The sequence below is a fragment of the Narcine bancroftii genome, chromosome 6, assembly GCF_036971445.1.
Source record: "Narcine bancroftii isolate sNarBan1 chromosome 6, sNarBan1.hap1, whole genome shotgun sequence".
Taxonomy (NCBI): Eukaryota; Metazoa; Chordata; class Chondrichthyes; order Torpediniformes; family Narcinidae; genus Narcine; species Narcine bancroftii.
In genome coordinates this window covers 37,175,605-37,194,208 of record NC_091474.1, presented here as the reverse complement: position 1 = coordinate 37,194,208, position 18,604 = coordinate 37,175,605, and the positions used below count along the sequence as shown (strand labels likewise).

Below are 18,604 nucleotides of genomic sequence, written 5' to 3'. Positions count from 1 at the left end.
TAGAACAGAGGGATTTTGGAATACAGATACATAATTTACTGAAAATAGTGTCAAAGGTAGTTAGGGTCATAAAGAGAGCTTTTGGCACTTTGGCCTTTATAAAATAAAGTACTGAGGTCTGAAATTAGAATCTTGTAGTGAAGTTGTTTAAACATTGGAGAGGCCAAGCTTGGAGTATACTGTAAAGTTTTGGTCACCTAACTACAGGAAAGATATCAATAAGATTGAAAAGAAATTTACAAGGATGTTGCCTGTGTAATGATAGTGTTAGTGATCATTCTGACCACTAGAGGGAGTCAGAGACTTGTTTGTTGCAGCTTGAGTTGGATTCAAGGTGGATGCCTCCACGCAGTCATGTGTGTACTTTAGCAAACAGAGTATAGATATTTTAAAATAACCAAAGTTTCTTTATTACAATAAAAGAAATATCACATGGTACCAGAAGTGGAAGATGCAGAAAAAAAAACAGGAGTGTGCAGAGTGAGAATCAGTCGATATCAGCAGAGAAATCAAGTGTGTAAAGGCTCCTGATGCTGTCAATTGGACTGAAAATGTTGACCATGAGCAGAGGTTGCTTAAACAAAGATTCATGTTGTACCTGCAAGCCATTGGACTCTATAGCAAACCTGATGCATGGAAGATTGCACTGCCATTTACCTTGGTGGGACCTCAAGCACTAGAGGTTTTCAATACATTTGTTTTTGCTGAGGCAGAAGACCAGGGCAAATTCAAAAAGGTTATTGAGATGTTTGATGAACACTGTTTACCAAAGAGAAATGAAATGTTCGAGAGCTACATGTTTCACTCACGCATGCAACTGCAGGGAGAGAGCTTTTTTTTTTAAACGGACTTGAAATTAAAAGCAACAATATGCAATTTTGCATTGCTGCAAAATGTAATGATCCATGATCAAATTGTGTTCAGGATTATTGATAAAGTGAGAGAGAGGTTTCTGTGAGAGACAGAGCAACCTTAACTGGAGCTATGAAGATATGCCACACCAATGAATTAGCTCTGCACCACGAGTGTGACATTAGGGCAATGAAGATAAAGCCATATATCCTGTACAGCTTAAAGCCTACAATGGACAGAGCATCAACACGAAAGGTACATGTAAACTCAAGATGAAAGATAAAGATAAAAAGCACCTCTTCAGGTTCACAGTAGTCCCAGATGGACATGAATCATTGCTGGGTGACAAAGCATGTGAAAATGTAAGCCTAGTCAAGAGGACCAGGGAAACCTAATGTGTTAGCTGATGCGTTATCCAGGGCAATGATACAGAGTGAAGCACATAATGAGAATTCCACAAAAACAGATGTGAATCTCCACATGAACCTGATCACTGAATCGCTTCCCGTATCTGACATGAAATCCAAGCAGATTGCAGCTGAAACAGAAAAGGTCACAGTTCTACAGAAGGTCATCAAGAATCTGATTGAAGGATGGCCTAGAGGTTAATGTCAGCCATACTATAACACCAGAGCAGAATTATCATTTCTCCATCACTGTGACAAGAGATGCTGAAAAGGGTGCATGAGGGGCACCATAGAATGGAAAAATGCAAGAGGAGAGCAAGAACTGCTGTTTATTGGCCAGCAGGGATAAATGCTGACCTTGACAGGGTGGTTTCCAGCTGTGAGACCGGTTTGAAACATTACACAAAGCAGGCAAAGGAATCCATGATCAACAGAACCATGGGAAATAGTTGGGACTGATCTGTTCCACATGGATGGAAAGAATTACTTGCTGGTTATTGACTACCTATTGAACTATCCAGAGATTGCACTGCTTCCTAACATGTCTGCTGCTTGTGTGAACAAATATATGAAATCGATCTTTGCAAGACATGGAATTCCTCAAATTGTCTACAGTGACAATGGATCATGCTACAGCTGTAGATAATTCCAGAACTTTGCAGAAGAGTATGATTTTTGACAAGTTCTCTGCATCCACAGTCAATCAGTATCTCAAGAAAACACTAGCCAGTGGCTCAGATCCGTATCTAGCACTATTGAGTTTATAGAGCTTTGCTACTTGAACATGGCATGTCACCCACAACAGCTTCTGATGGGATATAGACTATGCACAACACTTCCCTACTCTACAGACCCAAACAAGAACAAATGTGTCAAATGGAAACCAAAGCATCTGCAATGGAGACAAAAAGCAAATTGACAAGTCAGCAACAACGTTAGGGCTATTGGCACAATATGACACAGTGACACTGAGAGATTCCAACACTTGGGACAAAAAGACCACTGTTCTGGAGGATATAAATGCAATATCCTACACTTTCAGAACAGAAGATGAAATGCAACAGACAAATGCAGAAGATCCAGCCTGCACAGCAACAGAGGAAACATCACCAATTCTTGACAGTCATGGACCAGCAGAACTGACAGAAGCAACTGTGTTAAGAAGATCCACATGCATTAACAAAGCACCCGACAGACTGAATCTCTAAAAAGAACTGCATACTTTAAAAGTTTGTGCTGCTGGTGTTGTGTTTATGCTTGTGTTGAACTGTAAATTAAAATGTATTCGTGTACCATGTTGTTAAACATCTGAAAGAGGATGTAACGATAGAATGCTAGAGATCCTCCTGACCACTAGAGGGAGTCAGACTAGTTTGTGGCAATTTGGGTTGGATTCAAGATGGATGCTTCCACATAGTTGTGTGTGTACTTTAGATAATATAGTTGTTTTAAAAGAACCCAAGTTTCTTTATTGCAATAAAAGAAACATTACAGCCTGGACTTGAGGAAGTGAGTTACAGGGAAAGGTTAAGAAGGTTAGGACTTAATTCATGGGAGCATAGAAGCATGAGGGGAGATTTGATAGAGTAAAGGCAAGCAGGTTTTTTTTTCCACTGAAGTAAGGTGAGACAAGAACTAGAGGAGATAGATTAAAAATGAAAGATGAGATGTTATCTTTTTTATATACATTTTTAAAAAATTTAAAATTTTTAAGCCCTTCTGGCCCACAAGACTGCACACACCCCCCTCCCCTATCACCACCAAATGTTTCAGAGAATATTAGGGGGAACCTTTTCATGCAGACAGTGGTGAGAATGTGGAATGAACTGCCAGCTAAAGTGGTGAATACGGGCTCAATTTTATCATTTATAAAAAATTTGGATAGGTATATGGATGGGAAGGGTATGGAGGGCTGTGGTCGAGGTGCAGGTCAATGTATTTATCATGTATTACATGGATGTTGATTGCAGCTACTTTATGGTTATTCTTTTAGTATTATTTGTTTAGTTTTTCTTTTAAATAACCTATATATATTAAGAAAGGAGCTAATGGAGTCAGCTGGGGTAGTCAAGTGCTCCAATTGTGGGATGTGGGAAGTCAGAGACAGCACAGCTGTTCCTGACGACTTCACCTGCAAAAGGTGCATCCAATTGCAACTCATGAGCGACCGTGTTAGGGAGCTTGAGTTGCAATTGGATGAACTGAGGATCGTAAGGGAAGTAGAGGCAGTGATAGAGAGGAGTTATAGGGAGACAGTCACCCCTAGAAGGCAGGAGTCAGGGAATTGGGTGACTGTAAGGAAAGGAGGGAGAGTGCCAGTGCAGAGTACCCCTGGGGAAGTGCCCCTCAGCAACATGTATTCAGCATTGGATACTGCTGGGGGGAACAGCCTACCAGGGATGAGTCGTGGAAGTCAGGTCCCTGGCACAGGGGCTGCCCCTGAGGTTCAGAAGGGGATAAGAACAGGGTAATTGTGGTTGGGGACTCACTTGTCAGAGGGACAGATAGGAGGTTTGTTGGACGAGATAGGGGATCCAGGTTGGTCTGTTGCCTCTCTGGTGCTTGGGTCAGGGATGTCTCTGAACGAGTTCACAGAATTCTGCAAGGGGAAGGTGAGCAGCCAGAAGTCGTGGTCCATGTGGGACCAATGATTTAGTTAGAAGTGGGGATGAGGTCCTGAAACAGGAAGACAGAATTAGGCAGGAAGTTAAAAAACAGGACCTCTAAGGTAGTAATCTCTGGATTGCTGCTGGTGCCATGCGTGGGTAAAGAGCTGGTGCAGGGAATGATATTTTTGGATCATTGGGATCTCTTCTGGGGAAAGTCGGACCTGTACAAAATGGATGGACTCCACTTGAACTGTAGGGGGACCAATATCCTGGCAAGCAGATTTGCTAGAGCTGTGTGGGTGGGTTTAAACTAGTTTGGTCGGGGGGTGGGGAGCAGAGTGTCTAGGGTGCTTGGCCACCTAGTTAAGAATGATAAAGATAACAAAGGAAGGATGGAGGTTAAGGTAAAAGATAGAAAAAGGAATATTTGAGGGTCATTCTCTGAAATGCATGTACTTTAATGCAAGAAGTATAGTGAATAAGATAGATGAGCTTAGAGCATGGATTGGCACTTGGAATCATGATGTTGTGGCAATTAGTGAGACCTGGTTACAGGAGGGACAGGACTGACAACTAAATATTCCAGAATACAAATGTTTTAGATGTGATAGAACAGGGGGTAAAAAAAAAAAAGGGGGGAGGAGTTGCTCTGCTTGTTAAGGAGGACATTACTGCCGTGAGGTGGCAGGATGGTTTGGAGGGATCGTCCAGTGAGGATGTTTGGGTGGAATTGAGGGGTGGAGGAGGCATGAGGGCACTAATGGGAGTGTATTATAGACCACCAAATGGGCCAAGAAAATTGGAAAAACAAATTTGTAAGGAGATAGCATATATGTGTAATAAACATAAGGTATTGATCATGGGAGATTTTAACTTCCCTCACATTGATTGGGAGACCCATACAGTAAGAGGGCTGGATGGGCTAGAGTTTGTCAAATGTGTACAATATAGTTTTCTTAATCAATACGTAGAGGAATCGACTTGGGACGGTGTAATACTGGATCTCCTGTTAGGGAACGAGATAGGCCAGGTGTTTGAGGTTAATGTTGGAGAACAAATTGGGTCTAGTGATCACAACTCTATTAGTTTTAGGGTAGTTTTAGGGAAGAGCAAAGAAGGGCCTAAAGTTGAGGTTCTGGATTGGAGAAATGCAAATTTCGAAGGAATAAGAATGGATTTGGGGAGTATTGAATGGGAAATGATTTTTTCAGGAAAGGATGTAAATGAAAAATGGAGAATATTCAAAGAAGAAATTTTGAGAATACAGAGTAGATATGTCCCAGTGAGGATCAAAGGAAAGGCTGGAAGTCGTAGGAAGCCTTGGTTTTCGAGGAATATTAATAATTTGGTTAGGAGAAAGAGGGAGGTGTACAAGAGGTATAAACAGCACGGTGATGAGAAATTGAAAGAGGACTGCAAGGAGTGTAGAAAAAATCTTAAGAAAGAAATTAGAAAGGCCAAAAAGAGGCACGAAGAGGGTTTGGCAGGCAGAGTAAGAATAAATCCAAAGCGTTTCTATAGGTACATTAAAAGTAAAAGATTAGTGAGGGATAGAATTGGACTCCTTGTAGATAGGGAGGGTAGGCTATGTGAGAGGTCAGAAGAGATGGGGGAAATTTTAAATGATTTCTTTTCCTCGGTATTCACTAGGGAAAAAAATATTGTACCAGTTGAAGTAAAGAAAAAATAGTGGAGAGGTCATGAATCATATAAGGATAACCGAGGAGGTAGTGATGGCTGTGTTAAAAAAGATAAAGGTGGACAAATCTCCAGGTCCGGACAAAGTATTCCCAAGGACACTCAGGGAGACTAGTGTACAGATAGTGGGACCATTAACAGAGATATTTAGGATGTCACTGGTCACGGGGGTAGTACTAGAGGATTGGAGGGTGCCTCATGTTGTTCTGCTGTTTAAGAAAGGGTCCAAATGTATGCATGGAAATTATAGACCTGTGAGTCTGACGTCTGTGGTGGGTAAGTTGATGGAAAGTGTTCTGAGGGATGGCATTTACAAATATTTGGAAGAACAGGGATTGATAGGTAGTAGTCAACATTGTTTTGTCAGGGGTAGATCATGCTTAACAAACCTGATTGAGTTTTTCGAGGGAGTTACAAAAAAGATTGATGAAGGGAAGGCTGTGGATGTCTATTTAGACTTTAGTAAAGCTTTTGACAAGTTCCCCACAGGAGGTTAGGAAAAAAGGTGGAGGCATTAGGTATAAATAACGAGGTAGTGAAATATTTCAGCAATGGTTGGATGGGAGGTGTCAGAGAGTAGTGGTAGAAAATTGTTTGTCAAATTGGAGGCCGGTGACTAGTGGAGTTCCTCAGGGATCGGTCCTGGATCCACTATTGTTTGTTATATATCTTAACGATCTGGAAGAAGGGGTGGTGAATTGGATAATTAAGTTTGCAGATGATACAAAGATTGGTGGTATTGTGGACAGTGAGGAAGATTACCATAGCTTAAAAAGAGATATAGGAAAGCTAGAGGAGTGGGCTGAGAAATGGCTGATGGAATTTAATATGGATAAGTGTGAAGTGTTGCATTTTGGAAAGGCAAATCTAAATAGGTCATATATATTGAATGGTAGACAATGGAGGGGTGCAGATCAACAAAGGGATGGTAAATAGTAGCCTCAAAGTTGATACTCAGATAGATGGTGTGGTGAAGAAGGCATTTGGAATGTTGGCCTTCATAAATCGGAGTATTGAATTCAAGAGTTTGGGATGTTATGATGAAATTGTACAAAGCATTGGTGAGGCCAAATTTGGAATACTGTGTGCAGTTTTGGTCACCAAATTATAGGAAGGATATAAACAAAATAGAGAGAGTGCATGAGAATGTTGACAGGATGTCAGGGTTTGAGTTAGTGAAAGGTTGAGCAGCCTGGGGCTTTTTTCTCTGGAGCGTAGAAGATTGAGGGGGGATTTGATGGAGGTGTTCAAGATTTTAAAAGGGACAGAGAGAGTCGACGTGGATAGGCTTTTTCAATTAAGAGTGGGGGGTATTCAAACCAGAGGCCATGGTTTGAGATTGAAGGGGGAAAATTATAAGGGGAACATGAGGGGAAATTTCTTCACGCAAAGGGTGGTTGGGATGTGGAATAAGCTTCCAGAGGAGGTGGTTGAAGCAGGAATGTTATTTACATTTAAGGAAAGACTGGATAATTACATGGAGGGGAGAGGATTAGAGGGGTATGGACCAGGTGCTGGTCAGTGGGACTAGGAGGGTGGGGATTTGTTCCTGCATGGACTAGTTAGGCCAAATTGGCCTGTTCTGTGCTGTATATGTTTAAGTGGTTATGACTACACAAAGAACGTACCTGACTCTTCCATGCAGTTTAAGGTCGACATTTTCTAATCTTGCATCACAGCGATTGTAACGTATCATTGGCCGAGAACTGTCCATCGAAACACTGACCGCGAATACCGCTGAAAGATCATTTATGTTCAGATTAAAGGTTCCTTTATCCCTTCTTAAAAAAAAAGCAATAGACATTGAAATAATAATCGGTACGACTGCCACAGTTAATTTTAAATGTGTCACTAGTTGTTAATGAAAGTCAATAAGAACCTTTGTGACTTCATAATAATTAATAATTCTGCCACCTATAACTCTACTACTTTATTATCTTACATCGTTTTCTTCATCCTAAAATAATGATCAAACTTGCTAAATGTGGTCAGTTTTTCTCTTCATCTGAATTTTACCATTTGTCCCATACATCTACACATCTCTGCATCAGAAGTATTTGATTATAGGTACACAACATAATCATCAATAGCTAAATAAAGTTCCTCATGTAAAATTAATCCCAAGGTTTTCCACCCATTGTAGAATATTAGAGACTGGATTCTAAAACAGATGGAAGGCAGAAAAATAGGATGGGAAACAAATTTTTCAAGCAATCAAAACTAGATGGTTATCAACTTGTGTCATAATTATCTAGATATATTGATGTATAGTACTCAGAAAATAAATTAGATTGGGAGACGATATAGCACAAACGATTTGATAGGTAGTTTTTCTTAAAAATCAATGGTTAAGTAATTGTGTGTATAAATACAGAACATAAAAGTCAATTGATACGAATTTGTGAACTATTGAATCCTACTTCCATACTTTATTAAAAAGTAGAGACTGACAGGTCAGGACAAAGTGTCACAGCATGTAGATGGATAATTCATTCCCACTGACCTGTTGGCACCCTTTCGTATTAACCTCATTGCCCAGCAATTGGTTTATAGTCTATGCCTATGAAATTGAATGTTCATCTTGTCACTTGTTAAAGGCCATCAGTGACCCAGATTCAACCACTCTCTCTGGCAGTATTTTCCAGGTACTTGCCATTCTCTGGGTGAATAGAGTCTCCTGATATCAGTTATAGATTTTAATATGGGTCCGGTCAATTTGAGATAACCTTTTCCATTTAGTGCATGTCTTCTTCAGTCAGGTCCTTCTCAACTTCTTTGCTGATCCTAAGTCTCACATTTCATCAGCCCATAAAGGATCAGTCTTACCGATCTTATTGCACCCTTGTTAAATCAAGTGGATCTATTGTGAATGATTTTATGGAATCTGTATGGGGCTGAAAGGAGAATGATTTTATTCATCTTATACTTTTGTCTAACAATTTGAAAAAATAAATGGCATACTGATTTGTATAGCTATTTGCAAATGTACTTGTTTTACTGAAACTGTATTCATGAAACAATATTTTTATAAATATACTTGTCCTGCATACTGTATGCATTGTTTGTCTGGTTGTGTGTTAGGTCTGTTTGTGTGTCTGTGTGTTTTGCACTGAGGACCAGAGAATGTTGTTTTGTCAGGTTGTAATTGTGCAATCAGGTGACAATAAACTTGACTTGATTCGTACCAAATAGAGATGCAAATGTGACACTTGGATTATGTCCTACTGGGTATTGCTGAGGCCATTTCTGAAGCTTAGATTTGGTCCTTTCCTGATAGCATTAGTGAGTTTGAAGGAGATTTACCAGCTAATTCCTGGATTGATAAGTCTGTGGTATCAGGTTAGGCCAGAAAGTTTGGATTTGTATTCTTTGAAGTTGAGAAGAATGAGGTGTGATCTTACTGAAACATACAAGATTGTAAGGAGTGTGACAGATAGCTTCACTAGTGGAAAAACTTAGAACAAGAAGACATTGTTGCATGACAAGGAGTTGGTCATTTAAAACTGAGTCATTTTGAAATTTCTGCTTGGATGGAATTGAATCTCTGGAATTCTCTCCTCAGAGATTTGTGGATGCCAGCTCATAGAAATACAGGTAGCCTCCAACTTATGACCATAATTGGGAATCTTGGAATGGATGTAAGTCGGAATTTTGCCTGAGCACATGAAGTACTGAAGTCTTAAAGCTAACTTTCTAATCAAATCTTTCTATCATTGCAAATTTTTATTGAATTTGACAAATTATAGCTGGATACAGGGCATTTACGAGCCAAAATGTGCGCACTTACCTTGTCAGCCGACGTTCTGGGGTCCATTGGCTAGGCGCAGCTATCTTGCTTCCTGTGCACATGTGTAAGTCTTTGGTTGGCACATTCACGGTAGGTTCATGTATTGGAGTTCGGTTGGCGCATGCACGAGATTAGCGGCACGACGATATTGAATTTGCTCCATTAACTCTCGTGCATGCGCCAACCATGTGAACCCACCGCGCATGTGCCAACTGAAGACTGACGCATGTCCTTGACTATGGATCCTGGGAAGCCAACTAACAAGGTAAGTACGCACATTTTGGCTCTTACATGCCCTGTATCTCTGTTATAGTTTGTCAAATACAACATAAACTGCGTAAATTTTACATTTTTTCTTATATTTTTAAAAAATCAGTAGTATGTGCAGATGGATGTAAGCCGAGAAGGTTGTAATTCAGGAAGTACCTGTACTTAAAGTGGAACTAAGTACATTTTTTAAAGATTAGCACAGTGAGGCCTATAGGGAACTGACCCAGGGCAGCTTTGAAGCTCTGAGTTGCCTACTCCTGCTCCTATTTCCTTATGCTTCTTGTGTAATTAATTTTTAGAGTAATTAGGGTGAAAATGAGACACTAAAAATATTATTTTTCTCAAATTTCAATTATAAAATAATTGTTCAGGGATGGAGTGTGTTTATAAAAATATTTTGAAGGATTCAGTTCAGAATTTTAATTTTTTTTAATCAGAAACCAAAACTTGTGGTAATGGAGTTGCAGGCTTCAATGAAGAATAATGTTAAAGTTTTGAATCTTGTTTTCACCACTGAAGGACAGTGGCTCTCCATATAATCCCAATGAAAGGAAGGAAGGAAGAGCATGATACCTTCCAAGACATCACCATGCAGTTACAAGGCTCCAAATGCTTTAGTCATGAAGTACCATTGTTAATGCAATATTAGAAATCCAGCATCTGACTGGCACGTCTCAATGTCTAACAAATGGACCTTACTGTTTATCTGAGTTTTTGGTGAGGACATTAGGGGATATATATTAGCCAGGACACCAGGGAAAACTTGCATTTCTCCAAAATATTGCTGGGGGAATCCCTTACCAAATCTAACTGAAAAGGTATTTGTGGCCTTGGATTAAAGGACAGTACCTCCAACAAAGGTTCTCTCCAGATTTTGTACTGTGTGGCCTATACCTTCCCACTTTCTGATTTGCGGGCAAGAATGCTATCACAATGCCTCAGATAATAAAGAAAATTGAGAATATCACTAAAATCAAGCAACCACATTTACAGAATGAACAAAGTGGTTGTGTTCTGCATTAGTTCAAATATACCTTTAACCACAATGCCTGAAAGTGTAATGACAATTAATGAATTAAAACAAGTGCATAGAAGCAGATAATAAGTCTTAGTGTTACTGTGGTATGAGGAAAAATCACACTAATTTTACTATCTTTATTGACTAAAGAATATTTTCATTGGACATATTGTATTGCTTTTGAATCTGCTATTTATGCACTACTCTATTCAATAACAGAATTTAAGGAACACGATCAAAACATACATGAATAAGTATTTCATATCCCAGTTCCCTCTAATGCCAATGTGGGCTCTTTTCACTGACAACTTGACACCAATGTTTGGAATCAATCCGATATCAGAGACTGGCAATCCAAAATCTGTAATCTGCCATCTGTGAACAGGAAAAAAAAACATTAGTTTTGCATATTCATGAATAAGGATGAAGAAATTAACTGCAAAATTAAATGCCACCGTATGTTTGTTTTTGGAACATATTTGGTCGCAATATGGTTGATTTGGTGTGGCTTGCAATATTGTGGAGGTGTTATCACACGCACTGCCAGCATGTACCAGAGGTAAGGTAGGGTAAGAAGCCCAGAACATTAGTTTGTGCAATGCTGCCATTTTAGTTCTGAACCTTCTAAAAATGTCCCTACCTCACCATACATAGCAAAACACAAATACATCACAAAATGTATCACACCATTAAATTCTTACTTCTACTTTCACAAACAACTCAAATTGGTGGCCCAAATTGCTATGTGTGGCAAAAAATAGATCAGAGTTTTTCAGGAATGTGTGCTTCATCACTGAATAACTCCAAATTCTTCATCACAATCCTTTTCCAATGGCTCTACTCCTTTCCCTCAGGGCTCGAGGTTAATATACTTGAGTGGGGTATTGTGGGTCCTTAACACATTTGGAGCTGTGCCCTCAGTGGCTGTGATTTGAGTTTTGGTAGGTCGAGCACAGGTCTGTTAGCTTCCTTCAGACCTCCATTTCCACACCAGACCAGTCGAAAAAATTATGAGCTATTTGTTTTCTGGTTAATGTTGTCTAAGTACTCAGAGTGAAGTTACCATATATCCTTATATCCAAATAGATCCATATTTGAGGAAGGATATACTGGCTTTGGAGTTTACTAGGTTGATCCCTGGGATGAAGGGGTTGACTTATGATAAAAGATTAAATCGTTTAGGATTGTATTCACTTGAGTTCAGAAGAATGAGAGGAGATCTTATAGAAACATAGAGGATTATGAAGGGTACGGATAGGATAGATGTAGGAAGGTATTTTGAGCTGGCCGGGGAAACTAAAATGAGAGGACACAGTCTCAAGATTCGGGGGAGTAGATTTAGGACAGAGATGAGGAAAAATAGTTTTTCCCAGAGAGTGGTGAATGTTTGGAATTCTCTATCCAGGGAAGTAGTTGAGGCTGCTTCATTAGACATATTTAAAATTCGGTTAGATAAATTTTTACATGATAGAGGAATTAGGGGATATGGGGAGAAGGCAGGTAGGTGGAGTTAGGTCATAAATTAGATCAGCCATGATCTTAATGAATGGCAGAGCAAGCTTGATGGGCCATTTTTGGCCTACTCCTGTTCCTACTTCCTATGTTCCTATGTTTACCCCGTTATTCTGTGTTGTAGTTCTTTGGGTATAACTGGTCTGTGGCTCATTTGATACAGTCCTGCTTTGTGGACAATTCTTAAGATCTGAAATGAAACAATGCCTTTATGTTCTCGCCGAACTATGTGTCTGATTCACTCCAGCCATGCAAAGGGCATTCTGCACGTGCTGCATTAACTTCACTATCTGCAGTGCTATTGCAGGAATATTATTCTCGGATCCTCTACTGGTAGTGGTGTGTATATTGACTTCTCTATATTTGGATCAGCATCTTTGTAGGGCAATCTTGAAAAAGCATTGGCTCTTGCATTTTCCTGGGGCTTAATATTCATGTGGGTTCAGGAAAAAGGCCATGACTTCAAGCTTGAGTCCTTCATTGGAGCAACTGCAGTGTTTGGTCCAGGAATGGCGATGAGGGATGTGGGTCAGCAACCAAAATGAAGAAAAGTCCTCAGTGTTCCAGGCAGTAAACACGGAAAGAGAAACAATGCTGTGATATCAGGTCAATATCTATTCGCCTCGTGTTGCCTGCTGATTTCCCAGCATTGTTTTTACTTTAGATTTCCAGCATCTCCAGTTCTTGATGCTGAACAAGAACTGGTGGAACCTTGTGATTCTAGATGAAATGGCTAATCCCTTTCTTTTGCTATCTGACCATTTTTCACTCTGAGGGCCTGTGATGTGAAGGCAATGGACTTTTTGTGCCTGTTGTTCATTATATGGCTTATAACTGCCCTACCTTGGCTTGGAGCTATTTGTGGAGACTGTATGTGTTATCATTCTAGTATCGTGAGGTAATTAACGACAGGAGAAGGAAATGAAAAGAATTGACTCAGTGGAATTTCTTGTTTATTTTTATTGAATGACAACATTGTTTGACTGGTTTAATGTATCTTAGATTTTGTACTTTAAATGGATGGGGGGGGAGGTAGGGAGGGTGGGATGGGAGGAGGGAGAGAAAATGGCACTGTATATATTTGAAAAGGAAAATGTATGTATCATGGTCAATGTGGTTTATGGTGTGAAAAATAAAAAATTTAAAAAAAAACGTTTAAGAGGGCAGGGTAATGCTGTCTGGCAGATCTTGAGCTTTATGCCAGGTATGACACAATGGCTGTATTGAAGATTGGGAAATTTTATGTTGGTCTTCATTTGAGATCCCCTCCAGGGATGTGGCAAGTAATTTACATTTTCTGTGGTCTTGCTTTGAACTTTTATTATTGGAGGGCATCTTGGTTGAGGTCCTTTATCTTGTGGATGTTGAGGGTAAAGCTGCTCTCATATGCTTCACAATTGTAAAAAATGCTGGGGCAATGATGCAGTTTTGTTTGACATCAACAGTACAGTAAAAGGCTCTGTTGTAGACCCGTTGATATAATATCGCAACTTGGGCAAAAGTTAAATTGAGGTGAAAATCTGGGACAGCCGATTGTGAGGAAGGTGTTCAAAGTAGCTCCTGATGAATGATATCAAATGCTTTATTGAGGTTAGAATTTGTCATACAAAGTGGCTGGTGCTGGTCCTTGAATTTTTCTTGGGAGTTTTGTTGAAAATTATATTTACTGTGTATCTCTTGAAACAAGGGAGGAGGCCTGTTGATGAGAAGGACACTAGTGATGACTTTCCCTGCATAAACAGTAGGCAGACCCATCCATGGCTACCACAGTTATTCTTGTCTGGTTCCTTGAAGATAGTCACATTTTTGAGGTCCACTGGAGTAGCCTCCCTTCACAGATGTGGACGATGAAATTATGGATTTGTGATTGAAGATCTTCATTGCTAAGAAGAAGATTAGTTCCCAGATCATTCATGACTATTGTTGGGATCTCTGTTGGCTGCAGTGTTTTCATTCCTTTGTATAGATCCTTGTTCTCAAAAATCTGTCAAATACCACTGAGCAAGTGGCATTAGCAGCTTTTTTTTTAATATAAATGTTTTCAGGATTCATCCAATCTTCTCAAGTCATTGGTGCTGAAGAGTGCAACAATCTATAAAAGATGACGTTGCCATCAAAGTGGAAAATAAATAACTAGAAATTAAAAAGTAGAAGAATAAAAATAATTATACAAGTTCTCCACACTCATCCAAAATCCTCCCTGGACAATGATTATGAAAGGTAACAAATACACAGGAACTGACATGATCATTTTGGATTAGAGCTGTTTTATGGTACTTTCTGATTTGCAAATGGAAAGGAATTGCAGGGTAATCTAAAATGTCTCAATATTTGATCACTTTGATACAGTGAGTGGTGACCTTAAAATGGATTGCAACATTATAAGAATTATAAAAACAAGTATTTGTTGCACCTACCCAGTAACATGATAATATAAAGGGCCAAAATCTCCACTTATTTCTGGTAGATGAATCTCTTTAATCTTCTTCTGTGCAATAGTAATGGCAATTTTCCTGCCTAATCATATCAGATGAGGAATAAAATGAAAGATGTTAAACATATTTTCTGGTGGCAGTGAATCAAAATAAAATCTATGCTCTAACAGCAAAAGGCTGCCCTGGTAAATTATGAATGAGTGGAATAAAAATTACTAGTGATGAGGTCAATTCAAAGCATGGGAGATCCCATCAATTTTGAACATTTTTAGATTCAAGCTCTGCAGAGCTTAGCAAATGATCTTCTGCCTAATTGTTTAAGTGGCTATGTTTACTCGAAGGTTATCCTAAATGGAGATAATGCAGTGAAACAATGATTGCTTTGGACACTCCCCCACAACTTCAGATTTAACGCAGTTAAGATGTATTGAATGAAAAATATGTGTCTACTCTCACCCCACCCTGGTTTTCTACTCTTTAAAGATCAACCACAGGTTTATTTAACCTGGAGCAGACTTCAACAGAGATTTTTATCTGAAGGCTGCACCTGGCAATTGGAGTCAGGTGACTCAGGCAGTTGGATTTGAAAAGCTCAGATCAGCAGGAAGCATTGGGCATAGAGATTGAGTGGGGAAAAATGGCAGTATTACCAGATCCAGGGAATGTGTGACACATCGTGGTATTAATTCACTTCAACTCAGTAGTCTAGGGAGATGGTACTTTTGAGTGGAGTTTCACACAGTAGTAAGTAGGAAATTTACAACTAACTAGCTTTTTCAATCAATCTGCAATCTGAATGGATTAGAGTTGGAGCCAATGTTTGGCAAAGCAGATTTGGTGACAGTGTTCTTCCAGGATGATCAGAAATAGATGAAGAGGAACTGAAAGCTGACTCGTCTTGGGAATCACACAAAAGTAAACATCCAGTCCAATTTCTTGACAACACTTGCTTTCTTTTTTCACATGAATCCTGCACCCTGTAAGAGATGGTGCACAAACTTCCAGTGCTAAAGTTCCAAGAAAGTATATAGGCAAGTGCCAATGTAACAAAGGACTGGCACAGTGTGTCCATCACTGATTTTTTTTTTCTCCTCAGTTTCCAAAAAAAAGGAGCCAAATGTGAGTTCAAATACTAAGTTTAAACCAGCTTCCCTGGGTTGCATATGCTTGTGCTGTGCAACCATATCAAATACAATCAACACGTGTTAAATTGTGGATCAGTACCGAAGAGCAAGATGCAGAGCACTGGCATGTGGTAAAAATAGCTCAACATCATCTGCTTCAGCAATAGCTTTTTGTTTCTCAAGACCCCAGTTTGTATCCTTTATTTTGTAATACTGCCACTTTTTCCCCATTATGTTCAGTGATTACATTTGCAAAGTCATGATTGTCCCTACTACTTGATGGCATCTCAATAGCAGACAAAACTAATCAACCCCTCTTCCTGAGAAAAATTATTGATATTCTCAGATAAGTGTCTTAAAATCTATCAAACCAATGTTTAAAATAGACACTACTCTTCCAATTGAAGGAAGCCTGCAACTTGAGCTCCATCTTACACCACCGGGTTATTTGCTATGACTATTGGTGACTTGCACTTTATCCTGCTTGTTTGACAACTATTACATTACTTTTATTTAACTGAAGATTTCTAATGCAAGTTTGAAATGGTCACAATCTCTTATAATGCAGAAATCACACTTACGTTCTCAAAATTTAAATAAAAGCTACAACAAACTCTACAATAACTCAATGTGATAGTAACCAGGAAACACTGAAACACTTTAATAGATGCATTCATACTTCAGATTTAACACAGTGAAGAAGTATTGAATGAAAAATCTGTGTCTACCCTCACCTCACCCTGCTTTTCTACTCTAAATTTAAAGATCAACCACAGGTTTATTTAACTTGTAGCAGACTTCAACAGGGATTTTACCTCATACTTACCATATTCCAAACCTTTCTGTGTAATTTTGCTTTGGATACCTGGGTTGAGGTCATTCTTTCCAAGTGTAGCTCCAATCAGAATAAACATGACACAGACTGCAAGGTACATTTTTTGTTGCATTACGTTTGGATCAGCACGTTGCTGTATTGTATTGAAGAAAACAGTATTACCTCTGATCAGATTGATTCCTTAAAGTTTTTCACAGTACACATTAGTAATCTAACAGCAATTTTATCATAATGGAAGATTAATAGACAACCTCTGAAAAATCACATTTTCTATTGTACCTTTGAAAGAACTATATTGATTCAGAATTGCATATGTTGCAAGAACAGACTTAATTATAATGCATGCTCTAATAAATTATCACAGATATGAAAAAATAGACTGCAAGATTTTTAACAATGATCTGATTACCTTTCAGTCTGTTTGGCTGGGTTCAATTAGTTTTGAAAGCAAACTTGAGTTCTTGTAAGTATTTTTGTTTTAGCTCAACAGAAACAGGAAGAGCAAACCACATTAACCACATTTCATTTAACCCAATTACCATACTTGATGGCATAAAAGACCCCCTTTGTTTTCCCAAGAAATGGGGAGTAACATCGAAAGTGATAATCATCGCTGCGTGGCTCACTAGCATCACCATCATCTATCGTTTTGGGGAGGGGGTCGAGTGGTGGGATGATTGTGGGGGATGGTGGCGGGCTGTCAGGGAGGAGTGGGGCAGTGGGATCAGTGTGGGGTCTGGGCTGTTGGGGAGGAGTGGGGCTGTCGGGAGACTCTCCTGCTGGCCCGCTGTCAGTCCCCACATTGGTCCCGTTCCCCCTCATGAGAGAGCAGGGCAGTGGCACCAGCATGGGGACCAACAGAGGCAGTTTTCTGTATTTTTTCTTGTAAATTACAGCAGTAATATTAAAAAAAAATTCTTGTCCTAGTTGCATTTTTTTTTCCAAGTTTTGTTTCTGCTTTTCTGTAAATGTTTACTCACAAATACACTAAAAATATTCTTAATATTCCCTGGTGAAATGGGCCTTTAATACCATCAAATACGGTGCAAATGGATTATGGAGTTTTGAGCAACCACAAATACCAACATTTAAAAAAAATTCTAATATGCAACTATCAAACACTGTAAATTAGAAAATGGTCACGAATCTTGCATGCAATAAATTGAATGTGCTGCTTGATGTTTTTGAGAATGTTAATGCTTCAGAATGCAGGGATGTCCTCTCTATTAAAATGTCCATAATATCATATATCATCATTAACTACAGTGATTTGCAACAATCATAATTAGTAGTCTCAAGTCGCTTTGGTGGAACTCAACACTGATTCATAAAGATCTTAGAACCGATGAGGAAAAGCTTGGTAAAAGGGCCAGGTTTTAAAGTAGTGTGAAGACATAGCTGCCCATAATGCAGCAATTAAATTTGGGGATAACCAAGAGGATGGAAGGTTCAGTAGATTAAATATCTGGGGGAGATTATAGAAAGAAACAAGGGGAGGCTGTAATAGAATTTAAAACCATGGGTATTTTAAAATTGACCCATTAAGCAATGTGGATCAGAAACGGACCTGGTATCTTTGGCATAGGAGGAATAATTTTTGAATGTTTCATGTTTATTGAGGATAGTGTGGAACGGATGGTCAAGAGTGTATTTAAACGAACAATGGGGGTTCAGCAGTTGATAAGCCAAGATGAGGCTAAAGCCAGGCGATAATGCAAAGATTGTAACATACATGGTCTGATGTCCATCTTTGGGTCAAATTGCCATTAGTATTTAATATTTATTTCTTGGAAACTTCTGTTCATTCAGTACTGGATGTTAAGACAAGTCGACCAACAACTGACAGTGTAAGAATCAAGGGAGATGAAGCTATTGCCCATCTGGACATTAAGGATCCGAAGACAGGGCACACTGAAATGGGAAAAAAAAGTGAATGGTGAGAAAATACTCAGTGGAAATAACAGTGAGCAGTGATTTCACTACAAATTCATCCTTTTATGCATTTCTTGGTTTAGTGATGCTCAAGTTTTCATGAGGTCTCACTCACTTATGAAATG

The 18,604-nt window shown here is 39.1% G+C and overlaps 1 protein-coding gene across 2 annotated transcripts in view; it reads right to left on the bottom strand.

The window, feature by feature from the left end:
* LOC138735951 (bactericidal permeability-increasing protein-like) overlaps positions 1-18,414 on the bottom strand; it is a 39,240-nt gene extending 20,826 nt beyond the window's left edge. Inside the window, exons 1-5 of one of the 2 annotated variants that reach the window (XM_069884648.1) lie at positions 18,280-18,414; positions 16,539-16,680; positions 14,571-14,670; positions 10,888-11,016; positions 7,195-7,347 (exon numbers count right to left, since the gene is read on the bottom strand). In XM_069884648.1, coding sequence (XP_069740749.1) covers positions 7,195-7,347; positions 10,888-11,016; positions 14,571-14,670; positions 16,539-16,659 — 503 coding nt within the window. In that variant the 5' untranslated portion in view covers positions 16,660-16,680; positions 18,280-18,414. Of the gene's footprint in view, positions 1-7,194; positions 7,348-10,887; positions 11,017-14,570; positions 14,671-16,538; positions 16,681-16,956; positions 17,061-18,279 lie in introns of those variants that run through there. The other variant, XM_069884646.1, reaches the window with a different exon arrangement.
* Between the last annotated feature and the right edge of the window lie 190 nt (positions 18,415-18,604).